At 42.8% G+C, this 14,669-nt stretch overlaps 1 protein-coding gene across 8 annotated transcripts in view; it reads right to left on the minus strand.

Annotated features, from left to right (window-relative positions):
- Positions 1-14,669, minus strand: part of SCUBE1 (signal peptide, CUB domain and EGF like domain containing 1) — a 365,618-nt gene that overhangs the window by 48,877 nt on the left and 302,072 nt on the right. For 7 of the 8 annotated variants that reach the window (XM_090043750.1, XM_090043749.1, XM_090043748.1 and 4 more), the window contains 2 exons: positions 13,110-13,226; positions 8,100-8,222 (listed from right to left, as the gene is read on the minus strand). In XM_090043750.1, the coding sequence (XP_089899876.1) occupies positions 8,100-8,222; positions 13,110-13,226 (240 nt within the window). The remainder of the gene's footprint in view (positions 1-8,099; positions 8,223-13,109; positions 13,227-14,669) is intronic. The other variant, XM_090043747.1, reaches the window with a different exon arrangement.

The following is a 14,669-nucleotide window of genomic DNA, read 5'->3' on the forward strand; positions in this document are numbered from 1 at the left end:
TTGGATCAGAACAGAGGTTCTGACACTTCTTTTCATTGGTACATACAAGGGAGCAAGAACTCTTGCATTATGGATGTTCCGATATTCTGTTCTTCCTTCCTAACCCCGCAAAAAGTTTAATTACAAAGGAAGGCAGTCTTCTCTAGCTCTTTAAAAAAAAAGATGCTGATTTGGATAAAGTATCCACTTTCCACCTTGAGCTGATGTTATATAAAATTACTGTAAGCTGTACAGTTTGAGCTTCACCCCAGAAATAACTGAAGTTTAAATTGAAATCCTCTGGGAAGCAAGTGCTATTTAATCGTGTATACCATTAGGTACAGAGCTGCTAAGGCATCTGGTTCCAGAGCCATGAGTTCAAATCGGTCTGGACCTGTATCAAAGGCCATCTCCAAGTCAACTCAGCTGTAAACATCCACACTGTGCAATCAAAGGTGGCTGGAGATGATGACAGCCACAGTGCTTTCCCATCTGCTGTTGGCTATAGAGACTTGTGTGCCTTAATCACAGTAGCCCAGTTCTCAACCATGGTGCTACACAATGTTAGCACTGTTAGGTATACAAACATGATCCACAAGATATACCCAGAGATTTCAAATAAGAATCTATTTTCCGAGGGATGCCTTGAGTCTATTGAGGGAAGCCTCGAGTGCAAAAAAAGGTTGAGAACTACAATCCAGCTAAGCAGGCTGCCAGACTCAGGAGGATCTTTGATTATGTATGTCCATTTCTACTAAGTGCACATCTCAGCTGTAACCATTAGGTGTCACCATGTTCAAGCAAAGGCTATGTTACTTCTCTTTTTGTTTTATAATCTTGAATTTCAGTTTTGCCTGGATTAAGCAGGTGAAGAGTTATTAAACTCCTTTTACAGTAGCAGCTCCAAGTTAAATCAGTCATATGAAGCTAAATTAAGTTTCTGTTGACTTCAGTTTTTTAAATCCTGTAGAAGGCAGGGAAGAGCAGGTCATTATCTTGTTTAGAGACCAACTGGTTCCTAGTGGCATGAGCTTTCATAGGTAACAACTTACTTCATCAGGTCCTACTCATGGACTCTCTGAACCATTTGGTCCCTAAATAAGCTCTCTAAGGGCCTTGTTGCACATTACACTTAGGACATGTTAACTGCACTTAAAATGCTAGCATCTGAGCATTCAACAGTAAAATACCAGTAAGTACCACTGTAGTGTAGCAAAGGTAGGACTTTCCCTGCAAGGAGTGTGTCCAGATTTTATTACCTAATATGTGTAGAGCTAATGCCTGACTGCTCCATGGAAGTAATACAGTCAGGAGGCTGATGTGGTGGGGAGGCAGGGGCTGACAAATAGCTTCCTGATTACAAATTTTCTCTTTTTTTCTGGTTGCCGTAAAATATACCATGCAATGGTAATGGACAGAAAATGTTTTACTTTGTTTTTACATCACCAAATCTACGGGTGTGGAGATTACAAACTTCACAGACAGCTGTTTGTTGGTTCCAACCCCTTCCCTCCTTTCCCCCTCCCAGTTGCACTACAGTCTTCACACTCCAGCACTTACGTTGTGCTTTTTTAAGACTGTGGTAAGCATTACCACAGAAAACTTTCTAATTCATAGCAATATTTACTGTGATCTAAATAAAACATGTCCTGAGTGTAACGTGTGACAAAGCCCTAAGATGACACCCTGCTCTACCTTTTGCTTCCCTTTGGACAAGCATGGTTAACTGTCTCTTAAACCCTATTGAAAATCACTTTCAATGCGAGGACATTATCCCTCACAGTATCTCCTCTACCACATTAGACCAGGGGTGGGCAAAATATGGCCCGCAGGCCGGATCAAGCCTGAGAGGCCATTTTATCCAGCCTGCAGGGCCTCCCCCAAAATTTAGAAAATTAATATTTCTCTGCCCTTGGTTCCTGTAAAAAATGACAGACTTCCCCCTGTCAAAAATGACAGGAACCACAGGCAGTAGGACCCAGGGGAAACCCTGGCAGGCTCCCACAACAGCAGGGCCCACTCAGCCCTGCCCCCCCCGCTGGAAGCTCCAGCCACAGCTTCTGGCCTGGGACCATGCCACTGCCCTGCGCCGGAACCTCAGGTAAGGGGGAAGGGGGGGGAGGGAGGAAAGGTCAGGGGAGGACCCCAGGCAGAGAAGGAGCCCGAGGAAAAGTGACCCAGGGAAAAGCTGAGCATGATGGGGTGGGAAAGCAGCCCCTCACCTGCCCTGTGGCCAGTGCCCCACACTGCAGTGCTCAGGCCCGCATGGGGCTGCTTGTGCCTGGTCTGGACAGCCCTGCGTGGGCTGCGAGTGGCTGCAGCAGGGAACACCAGCCATGGGGTGGGGGAGGGGCAGCTCCCCCCCCCCCCCCCGGCTCAGGTTTTCCCTGGGCTCCTTCCCTGCTCCTTCTCAGCACAGAGAAAAGCGGCCCTTCCCTGCCCTGTGGTTGGTGCACCCTGCTGCAGCCACTCGCAGTCCATGCGGGGCTGTCTAGAGCAGGCACTGGCAGTCCCAGGTGAGCTGCGAGTGACTGCAGCACGGGGTGGCAGCCACAGGACAGGTGACGGGCTGCTTCCCCCCCCCCCCCCGCACTCAGCACTACCTTGTAACCCAGCCTGTTGGGGCTGTGCATGGTGATAGCAGTTGTGGCCCCCCAGCTTGCCGCCTCGGGCAGTGTTTGCCACTGCTGCCTCTGGGCTGCCCAGCATGCAAACTCCAGGCAGGCAGCAGCAGCCAACACTGCCCGATGCAGCATGTGGGGAGGCCGCAGCTGCTGCCGCCATGCGCAGCCCTGATGGGCAAGCCCAGAGCCGGCACGGAGCCCAGGCTGGCAGCAGGGGTGGGTTACAAGCTGGTGCTAAGTGCAGGGAAAAGTGCCCCTCACTCATCCTGTGGCTGCCGCCCCATACTGCAGCCACTTGCAGCCCATGTGGGGCTGCCTGTGCCTGCTCACGATAGCCCTCTGTGAGCTGCGAGCGCCTGCAGCAGGGAGTGCTGGCCATGGGGCGGGCGAGGGGCCACTTTTCCCTGTGCTCAGCACCAGCTTCTTCCCTGCTGGAGAGCAGGGGGTCAAGGCTGTGCGCTGCCCCCCACCTGTACCACAGGGCTGGGCGGCACTGGGAGTGAGTGGGCGGGGAGCCAGCAGGAGCATGAGACCTGCACTAGTATCTCAGGGCCAGTGCTGGTGGGGCCCAGAGCAGGGTGGCAGGAGCACAGGGTCCCAGCCAGCAGGCTCTATGGAGCCGGGTCAGCTCCCCACTCTCCCTGCTGGTGCAGCCCAGCCTGGCTCCACAGACCCCTGCTAGCCTGTGCCCCACTTTGGGCCTCACTGGTGCTGGCCCTGGGACATGGGACAAATGTCCCAATGTCTTGAGACCAAAGACATTGGGACATTGATCCCAAGATGGTGACCGGGGGTGGGGTACCTGTCAAGGGGCAGGGCTACCCATGCGGCCCTCGACAGCCTGCTAAAACTGGGTAAGTGGCCTTCCGCCCGAAATAATTGCCCGCCCCTGCATTAGACTATTTTGGCTTAAGATCTAATTGACTGGCTTAACTTCCCTCCTTGCTTGATTCCACCTTGCAGATGTCATGGTGCCATAAACCAGGATATTCATTGGATAACAGCAGCAATTGGGCACTTAAAGCAGCAGTATTAGAATCCAATGAAAAGCAGCCAGCCAAGTTTGGGGTCAACCAGAAAAAAAAGTCTATAAGGATCAAAATTTTGGAAGCATCCAAGCAGGGCCTGGATAAAACAGGCCAATCAAAATGGCTAGTTGGAATGAGTTTTGCTTGGGTTGGACCAATTCAATAGGGAAGTTAAGTTACAAAAATGGTCCTGTGAGTATGGATGCCTGTTTTATTATGTTTGGCTTCATTGATTTATATGCAAGTCTCTGTACTTCCTTTAATTCCCCATAGCCTATATGGGAATAATCATACATACTTCCCTCAGGGGCCTGTTTTGATGCTTAATTAAATAGTGTTTGTAAAAAGCCTGACATCCCTGAACTGAGGAGGCTAGAGAAGTACAAAATGAGAAAAAGAGCACTGTGTACCTTGAATGTTCATGAGTTATTTAGAACGGTTTATTTACAATCACTGCTATGGTCATTCTTCTTCTCTTTATGCTTTTCTAACAGATTACAAGAGTTTCCTCCAACTATGTTGATAAAAGATCAAGGACATCAGCAAAACGATCAGGTTCATTTTAAGACTCATTAAAATATCTATCCACTGAATAAAATGGAGAATATCAGTAGAAATTGATGCTTTATTTTCTTGTCTTTCAATATGGTATTACAAAAAATAAAGAAAGTTTATGACTAGAAAAACATTTTTAATAATGCTTTTCATTTTGAGAACAACATTCTGACTAGATTGAAGGGGAATACAATACATCACGTGGGTGATCTAATTATGTGCCAGATTCAAAAGACTATAGTTTTTGTTGGTGATTTATGTCCCTGTCTCTGAGGACTCAGTCATATGCTAGTTGAGCAAAGAGCAGATGATCTTGTAACAGTTTTCTCTCTCTAGTTCCCACAGTACTTAGCTCTAATCATAGTATCATAGTGCTTAGGGTTGGAAGGGACCTAAACAGATCATCAGGTCTGACCCCCTGCCCTGGGTAGGAATGGGTGCCAGGGTCATATCACCCCAGCCAAATAGCTGTTCAGCCTCCTCTTGAAGACCCCCAAGGTAGGAGAGAGTACCACCTCACTTGGGAGCCCATTCCAGAGCCTGGTAGCCCTAAAGTATTGTCTCCTGATGTCCAGCCTGAACCTTCTCTCTAACAATTTGTAGCCGTTACTCCCAGTAACCCCAGGTAGTGCCCTGGGGAACAGAGCCTCCCCCAATTCTCACTGGTCCTCCCTGGTGAGTTTGTAAATGGCCACCAGATCCCCTCTCATCTAATGCAGCATTATTCTTTACAGAACAGAAAGAAATTGGATAAAATTAAGTGACAATCAGATTACTGCCTCACAGTGTCATGCCCAAACGTATGTTTAGGTTACATGATTTCTAACGTGTTGCATCTTCACCTTTCTTTACAATATGACACATGAATTTGACTGAAAGCCACAGATGACGTCTCTTTTGTGTGAGATACTGTGAAATGTCAGCATGACTTGGTTGTTCTTCAGTATTTTCATTAGCTATCAATCCCTGTGACTTCTCCCTAGGCATTTCCTGTGAATGTCTTACAAGGCATTTGGGTCTCTGTAGTTAAGAGTATGATGGCATTTCAAAAGAGCCAGAAATGGTACAAACCTTCTGAGATCACTGAATGCTCGAAAGTGGAAGGCCTACCTCTTATGCTTAATATATTAAACCAGTGGTCCCCAACCTTTTGGCTAGGGACAGACATTCAAAAAGCCTGAGCCTGAATTAATTCAATCTTTGCAGGTTAGTCTAACCTGGCTAGGGTAAATCTGTTTTGTAACCAGACAGATATCCCAGAAATGCAGGCACATGCCTGCAGTGGCTCAGGCTAGAAGCTGGGGAGGCGCTAGAGCAGCCCTCCCTTTCCTTCTCCAAAGAGCTGAGGGGGGCATTTATCAGTTCTGTTATCAGCATTTAACACCCCATCAGAAAACAAAGCCTGGTTTATTACAAGCTCTGCTTAAACAGCATTTTGCAAAGGAAACAATGCAGAGACATTATCATCTGAGCTGTTGATTACAAGTTTCCCTCACTTTATGCTCAAATTTGCATAAAGGGAACCCACTTTACAATGTAACAACTAGGGATACTTCCAAGACCTTGACTGTACTGACCCCCTTAACTGTATTGATATGGTGTTGTGCTGCTCCCCGGGCAGCTGCAGCTCCAGAAGCACAGGTACCAGCTACAGCAAAGCACAGGCGTTGCTGCCGGGAGGCTCCATGGTTCACAGCTCCTGGAGTGCTGCACTAATGGTTCTGGACCAGGCTGGGCTGCAGGGGCTGACACTGCAGCCTGGCCCAGCTACCACCACCTGGCTCAACCCACCCAAATCATTTTTTCTTTCTCTGCCTATGGCATCACTCCCACAATGCACTGCACAAAGCAGCTGACTGCGGGCTTCCACCACACTGATTGAATAAGAGTGAATTTACCTCACGTATAACACATATGCCTTACACAGCATTAACTAGCAGACCACATGCTGGCTACAGTCTGGGCTGTGGGAGAAATGAGGAAGGGATCTCTGTTTAAGCAGTGAGTGGGGGGGAGGGGGGGGAGCATGGGGAAAAGCAGAGGGGAGGGGCCAGCCCTGCTGTGGGGCAGAGAGCCCTGGCCAGCCCAGAGAGCATGCCAGGATGCTGGGGGAGTCTGATTTATCTTAAACCAGCAAGGGGTTTGGGACAGACATTGCATAAACGAGTTTGACTCAAATCAGTTAAACCTGGTTGAATGTATCAGACTTACCTCAAGCCGGTTTCAGTCATTTTCAAGCAGGTTTACGTACACTGAACATCTGTTCTGTTATAGTTTAAACCAGTTTATGTGTAATGTCTTTCCCTAGCCTTTCAGTCCGTGGGTTGGATAAGCACTGCCAATTTGATCTGCAGGCCTGATCCAGCATGCAGTGGGGCCTAATGCAGCTGTACAGTGCTGGGTCCTAGTACTTCTTCTTGGGGCCAGCCTAGGCAGGGCCACTCTACCCATGTGGGTCTTGGAAATTTGACAGTGATAAATGGTGGCAATTCCCCACTGACAAATTTCCTTGGATCCATGGGGAGCTTTGTGGGCCAGATGACACAGATCTGTGAGCTGATGATTTTTAATCATCAAAACAAAACATCTCCAAAAGACTAAGACAGCATCTCGTAGTTAGTACTCCCAGACATTTGTGCTCAGCCCTTTTTTCGGGAGACTTCTTACAGGATCTCTTATGTTTCTTTCTATTCCATCACTGGTATTTGCCAATTAACGCATTCTGTATTTTCATGAAGTGATCACTTGTCTTCTAGATGCTGACAGACACCACCAAAGCTGACAGACTGCTTTTAAGCCAGTGGTCGTCAACTTTTTTAGACTCAAGCACCCTTTATTCAGTTTGAGGCACTCCTTGGAACATGCCAGGTCTTACTTTTCACTTGCTTTTTCACTACAGAAAAATAATAGAGCAATTCTTCTGGTGCAAGGAACTCAGAAAGACCACCAAATTTTAGAATGTTTTCAATGGTATGAATTCCTTTTTGAAGTCTCTGGGTTTGTCTTGTAAATCATGTTTGCATGCCCAACAGTGCTAATGTTGCATGGCACTTTGCAGCATGTTTGAAAGGATCTCAAGGCAGGCTAGAGTGCTGTGACACCTTGGGTAAGTATCACTGTTTTAAACAAAGACTGTCACTATGATCAACATATGCTGTTTTAAATATGGGTGTGATACCAGAGTTTTCAGTCAGAATCCTAATTGAACTAAGTGGTGTTTCAACTGCAAAAGGAGTGAAGGATCAGATGCTAAATGTGTCAGCTAGAAGTTATTTAGATAAAAAGGATTTTACCAGTTTCACGAACAATTAAACTCCCTGCTCAGAAAAATATGTTAATTAAAATACAGCAGGTAGTTGTCACTCTTAGTGTGACTCTTTTTGTGTGCCAAAGTTTTCATTCTTTTTGCGACTACAGAAAAATTACAGCACAGTTTTCCTGTTGCAAAGAACTCAGATGGACTTCTATTTGAAATCTCTTGGTTCATCTTGTGAATCACATTTGTAAACCCAACAGTGACAAAATTATGTGGCACCTCATGGCACCACTGAAACGATCTCAAGGCACCCCAGAATGCCATGGCACCCCAGAATTCCACGGCACCCTAGTTGAGAATCACTGACCTAGAGAGACAGTGGACGTGGTCAAAACAGGAATGACTGAATTACCAAATTACCTTCCATAACACTGCAAAACTTTACGAAAAAAGTGTGAATATGGCTAAACTGAAGATTTTCTTCAGCAGAGCCAGGACTTTACCCTACTATCTGAGGCTACAAAATGGGTCCAGAGATAAGCACACTCCAATTTATTACACAACTGAATACAAACACTTCGGACATTTCTCAAGCAGCCCATTCCATATTACTATGCCCAAATGATACAACAACATAAAAGGAAGATACTCACTTACCAACACAGTCCTTTTTATTCCAGTGTAGCTTTTTTCCAAGTGGACAGACACACTCATAGCTTCCCATTGTGTTAATGCACCCATAGTCACAGCGACCATTGCTGATGCTGCATTCATCAACATCTGAAAGTATGTATCGAAACAAGTCAGGATATGTGTCTATTGTATGTCATGTATAATGTTTACATTTTAATTATATATACAATGCAGACATATACACTCACAAAACAGTTTTAGGGCACAGAGTGCATAGACACACACATAGCTCCTAATTTTGCAATGACTCAAGTGGATGATTACATTTTTTCACTACGAGCAGTCACATAGAAATCTGTAAAATTAACTCACATATATAAAGCGTATGTGTGAGTCTCCGTAGGATCAAGGCCATAATGTATATTAAACAATACCAACAATTTCAAAGGAGCAAATATACAAGAGATTTATCCATTCTTGCATATTAGAAACATAAGTTATCCATAATATCACCCAGAATATATGTTTTTAGAAATGGATAACAGTTAACAGACAAAATACATACTTGATAGGAACTGAGTAGAGAGAACATACTTTGTTTAGTCTACCAGTCATAGGAATACTAATGAGAAGAAGGAATCTTGTTAGAGGCAAGCAAGGCAATTACCAAAAATATGTTGCTGATATATCAGTTAAAATTTTGGTTGTATTAGATGGATATTTGGTCACAATTAAGCATACCTTGTTTAGTCTACTCAATCAGCATTTATATAAGACTTCATTAATATTACTGGCTGATATGCAACTTAATTTATGAAGTGTTAAAAGAAGGGTAATCAACTGACAGGGGGTTGTATAAAGTAGACATTGTCAAACTAACTCAATATCATTTTTTTAAAATTAATTATTTGTATTTCTGTAGCATCTAGGAGCCAAGGTCATAAACCTTTGTGCTAGGCACTATACAAAGGCAGAACAAGAAGACAACACTTGTTGTTTTGATGCAATGATCGATTTGATTGATAAAGGTAATAAAGTTGATGCAATATATTTAGACTTCTGCAGTAGTGTAACTAGGGTTGACAAATTGCACATTAGCCCCGGGAGCTCAATCAGCAGGGGCAAAAGGATGGAACCCTCTCCCAGATGTCTGTGCTGTGGTGGCAGCAGCAGCAATATAGGCATGCTGTTTTGTTCTCTACTGCAGCTACTGCACATTGTTGCTGACAATAGCAATCAGTGGTAAGGGTAATTCTGACCAGTGTTTCGATGCAAGAGTGTTTTGCTTCAAATTTTGTTTAGATTCGAAACAGCTGTTCTGTTGAAACAGGATTAAAACGGCAAAACTGTTTTGATGTTTTGCCCATAGGATATAAAGGGGAAGGACAAAACAGCCTATAACTTTGTCATTTCTGGCTTGATTTGGATGAAACCTGCAGGAATGGTAGCCCCTTCTGACAGCATGAAGTCTGCCAAGTTTTGAGGAGATAGGTGCAGGGGGTTTGGGGAAACAGTACCCCAAATTCTTGAAAGCAAAACTCATGTCACATGTATGTGTTAAGCCACAGCACAGTCAAAACTGCAGGCATGCTAGCCTCTGTGGACATGAGTTTTGCTTTCAAGAATTTGGGATGCAGTTTTCCCAAACCCCCTGATATGAATCCAAATTGAATACAGCCCATTTTGCACACCCCTAGAGTCTATCCATTGATGCACACCACACATCTAAACGTTTCTTGACGTGACTTAGCTAATTGTGCATAAAAATTTGATACCTGCTTTATGCAGGTATCAAATTTAGGCTCAAATAGCCTAAAATCATCATTTTTAAGGTGCGTTAAGAATACACATGTGTAGACGTGCACCCTTAATGTGCTCGTGTAGACATGCCTAATGTAACTCTAAAAGAGAAATCATCATGTGGGTGTATCTCTAGGATTCTTTGGCCTTGAATTACTTAACATTTATATCAGTGATGTGAGGGACAAAACTAAAATCAATAATAACACATGCCAATGGCAAATAAAAGAAAATGGCAGGTCATTATTATCAAGCAGCTTGGGTCATTTAGTTAAACTGGGCACAAGAAAATAATGTGCGTTTCAATATAACCAAACACAAGGTCATAAAGGGAAGAACAAAGAATACTGGCCTTGGAAGCAGTGACTGAGAAAGGACTTAGGGGTCATTGTGGATAATCAACTGAGCATGACCTCCCAGTTCGATGCTGTATCCAAAAGGGTGAATGTAATGCCTAGATGTATAGACAGGAGAACATCAAGTAGGACTATAGAGGTTACATTCACTCTGCGCTATAGTGTGACCACTGCTAAAATGCCACATCCAGTTTTGGATCTTGTACTTCAAGTGGAAAAAGGTTCAGAGAAGAGCCATGATTTTGATAGGGCCCGAGTCATGATCTTTAAGTGTTTGGGATTGGCCATACTGTAATACTGCTTGGAATATAGCTTCACAAAAGACCTTTGGTGAAATGTTATATATTATGATCTCACAGCTAAATTCTATTACATAACTGTCCTCTGTCTCATATTAAAGCATGGCACTAAGAGTCAAACTTGATCTGGATCTTTTGAAGATTCTGAAATATCCTATTCTCCAACTTTGATTTATCCTCTCTGCTACATGGACAATACCCATTGCTCTCATAACATTCATCTCCTGATATAGATTATAACTAATGCTAGGTGTGGGATGAAAAAGTTCAGGATCTAAAGAAGTTAGATTTAGATCTGGTTCTACTCATTACAGAAATAAAGGCCAAATGAGGTTTTAGGATTTGGATTCAGCCTTGCCCAAAAAACATGGAATTATTTGGATCTAGGATGTGAGATCTGTCTCATTGTTTAAATTAAAGATCCGTTTAATGCAAAACTCTGGAGCCTCCAAAAATTCAAGGGTCAACCCCTCCCCACACACAAACTGGCTTAGATCCTTAATACTCCCAAGCTCTGATGATGCTTCCATCATTGCCCCTTAAATGTAGACTTTTCCTTCAGGATCCTTTCTGCAGATGAACTCCTTGAAAGTCTCTTCTTAGCTGCAGGGGAAGCTCTGTTATCTATTTAATTCACAGCATGCATAAACCCCACTCCACACAAAGGATCCTGTCTCCATCCACCCCAGCTTCTCTTTTAAAAAGAAGGCAGGCACAGATGTCAAAAGTTAACTCCATAAAGCCAGGGGAACTCAGAGCTCAGATGTAATCAAGAACAGGGTTTAGTTAATTGTTTCTATCTGGGCAGATACTTCAGAATGAGTTACATGGTGTGTAACTAGAACCAGGATAGAACTAACTATGCTTGGTTGCCCTGTTTATTCTTTAGCACTAAGAGACCTCCCTGTTAACACATGGGAAACAAATCTTACATTCAGTATTTACCATGATAAATGACCACAAAAAGGGCCAGAACTATGAAGGACAGATTCTGTTCCCAGTAACTTCACTGAGCTAAAAAGATTGACTTTAGACTGACATGTATCAACATATAAAGTTTACTTTTGTTGGTTTAAAATTAGATACTTCATGTTATCAGCCTATGCTTCTGTTCACAGTTTTTTGCAGATTATACTTTGCATAATTTTAAAGTACTATGGACAAAACCCAAATTCTATGTTTATCAAACAAAACCTATTTGTTTTATAGTTAAAAAAAGGAAAGATTCCTTTTGGACTCCAGTGTTTTCTAACAATAATTTACATGTAAAGCCTTAAGGTAGAAAAATGGACTACTTTCTATTACCTGATTTGTTTGCACAATATTTGTCTAATGCTGATCTGATTGGTTAAAAACATAATTCAGACTAAAGACTCCTCATATATCCCAAAAAGCAAACCTTTGTTTTCCTTTGACCAGTATTTGGGGCATAATCAAAAGACAGACTGCTTACTAAATGTTCTGACAGGAGACCACACTGCGTTAGCCAGCTGAGTGGCAAATGGACATGGAGTGTGATCTACTACAGATGCACAGTAGACTTACATTCAAGAATGAACATGAAATTTTCTCTTCCTGTAGAGGCTGATAGGAAAGCTGATCCTGTAGATGTTGTGGGGCAAACAAAGAGTTTAGGATGCCCTTGGAATACACATTGTCAGTCAGATGGCTAAAAGCCACTATGCTCTTACTTGATCCAAATTACAAGGAGCTGTGTAGATCAGGGGAGACGGATACAGGTAGCTTATTGGCACCGGAATTGGGAATCAGCTACACCAGATGCCTAATAGTGGCTGAATATAAGTAAATAATTATGGTTTAAATTAATTTAAATTAACAGCTGGTCTAATAAAATATATCACAGGCAAAGATCCTCACCTCTTGAATTTTTCCTGGATAATCACAGCTACAACATCACTCCAACACTACCTTAAATTAATTTATTAAGTAAGTAAGCAAATTATGGCAAATCCCATAAACTATATGCTACTTCCCATTTCTAACATAGGGATAACACTACTGATTTTTCCTAATTTGGAGAGTTGTCTACACATGTCTACAAAATACTTTGAAAGTAGACACTGCTTTGCAAACATCTTAGATCCTGATCCTATAAACTCGTGTGTGAGTAACTTTACTCGGCTGTGTTACATGTTTGTAAGATCATGGCCATCGGTCTTAAGCTCTTTGGGAAGAGACCACACTGTCTATTATATAGAAAGGGGTCTCAACTGCCTCGTGAACATGAAGAACATGAAGAAGTTTGTGCAAAGCCTCCTTGACTTCAGTGGGGCTTCATGGAAACATGGCAACTGGCCTGCACAGATCAAAATTCAGGATCATGGTCCAGCTTGGCACCTTTGCATAATGCAGCAAAGATTATCCTTTTTCAGATACTCTTCTTCTAAGACTATCTAAGGCAGTTTTGAGATTCTGCAATTTTTTTCATACCTGGCCATGTTTACTTAATCTTAATCTGGCATTCTGAGTGCTGAAGTCTCAGCAAAGGTAAACAACCATCACTTAGTACATGATTGTACAAAACAAAGAAATAGAGAGGTAAAACTCAGTCTCCAAACCTCCACAATGTGTCATTCCATACAACGTGAAGCCTTTGTGACAGAGACATTCAAAACTTCCTGGGTAGTTGACGCAGGTGTGATCACAGGTCCTTTCAAATGAGCACTCATCTATATCTGAATTTAGAGAAAAAGTTTGAAGAAGTCAGAACTCATTCAAGCCTGATGAATGGAATCTAACTCTCATTCATTGCATTGGCATTACTGATATACCTAAGCAGCATTCCTAAGTAAGAGCAGAGGGAAAACAGTAGCTGCATTTCTTTATTGCCTGTGGAAGAGAGGGCTCAGGGGTTAGGGAGGAAAAAAGGAGAGTGTGCTTTAGGAACGATGTGTTAAGGCTGCAATACTTATTTTGACTACTAGGTGACAATTTAATTTCAGATGGTGTCATACCACTAGGTCTGTGCAAAAAATTGATTTTGTTAGTGTGGCTACAAAACAAACAGAAAATCTGAAAAAATTAAACTTTTGATGTTTTTTCTGAAAAAGAAAACTGAAAAATTCAGTTTCTTTCAACATGAACATTGGTCACCTGCAAGAAAAGCGAAGGAAAACAACAATTATATGTGGAAACCTGCTGGTGTTCTCCCCCCAACCCGTTCACTGGCTTCATGGTTATAACATTAATTTGGAAGATGGGTTCCTCCTCAAGGGAACTGGACCAACATTTCCTGTCCCTCCAGAGAATATTTTGACTTCCATGATATTGGGTATTCTGAGGTGGGAGGGCCCACAAACTTCTGTCTACGCTGTTCTACTTTACTGGGGCAGAGACTGGAATTTAGGCATCACATCCCAACTCCAAGCTGAGTGCTTAAACAATGTCCTTTTCATTCTCTCTCTCTCTCTAATACATATATGATATAAACCTAATGATAAATTCTGCCTCAGAATACCTTAGGGCCTGCTGGTCGGAACACTCACCAGGTACATGGGTGCCCTTGTTTCAAATCCACTCTCCCTATGATTCAAGGCAGGGATTTCAGTGCTAAAAAACTCCCTACCCATCTCTAATTGCCAGCATTCACAAATGTGCAATGCATATTCAGATGGTAATTTTCACAATGACCATAATTAACAGCATGGTATTTCTGCTCCTTTCCAGGGCATGCAACAATCATTAAGCAGCACCAGGCCTGATTTTCAAACAACTGCTGAAACATAGGAGAGTGGAGAATTTCAGCAGGGGGTTCTTGTGTAAAATGTCCTTTAAACAATCCTTCAAGAATGCCTTTTAATTTAAAAGGTCAGATTGTTAAGAAAATGTAGCCATCTGACAGTTTTAATTTAAATGAAAAACAGCAGATAGTATCCCTTGACATAATTTGGAAGCTTTCTAGTCGTGCTCACTTTATTCTTTATTTAAAAAAAACAGACAGAACAGCCATATAACCAGGCCATTTCATCTAGTGATGGATGGATATATGCATGTGTGTCTGTGTAGTATGTAAAACAGTAGTTATATATATATATGGAACAGTAGATGCCTATGTATATTACTGGGCCCACAAACTGTTTAATGAGATACTACCGACTTCTTATTTACTATTTTTGATT

The sequence above is a fragment of the Crocodylus siamensis genome, chromosome 4 (genome assembly GCF_052110815.1).
Source record: "Crocodylus siamensis isolate JL-2025a chromosome 4, ASM5211081v1, whole genome shotgun sequence".
In the NCBI taxonomy this organism is placed as follows: domain Eukaryota; kingdom Metazoa; phylum Chordata; order Crocodylia; family Crocodylidae; genus Crocodylus; species Crocodylus siamensis.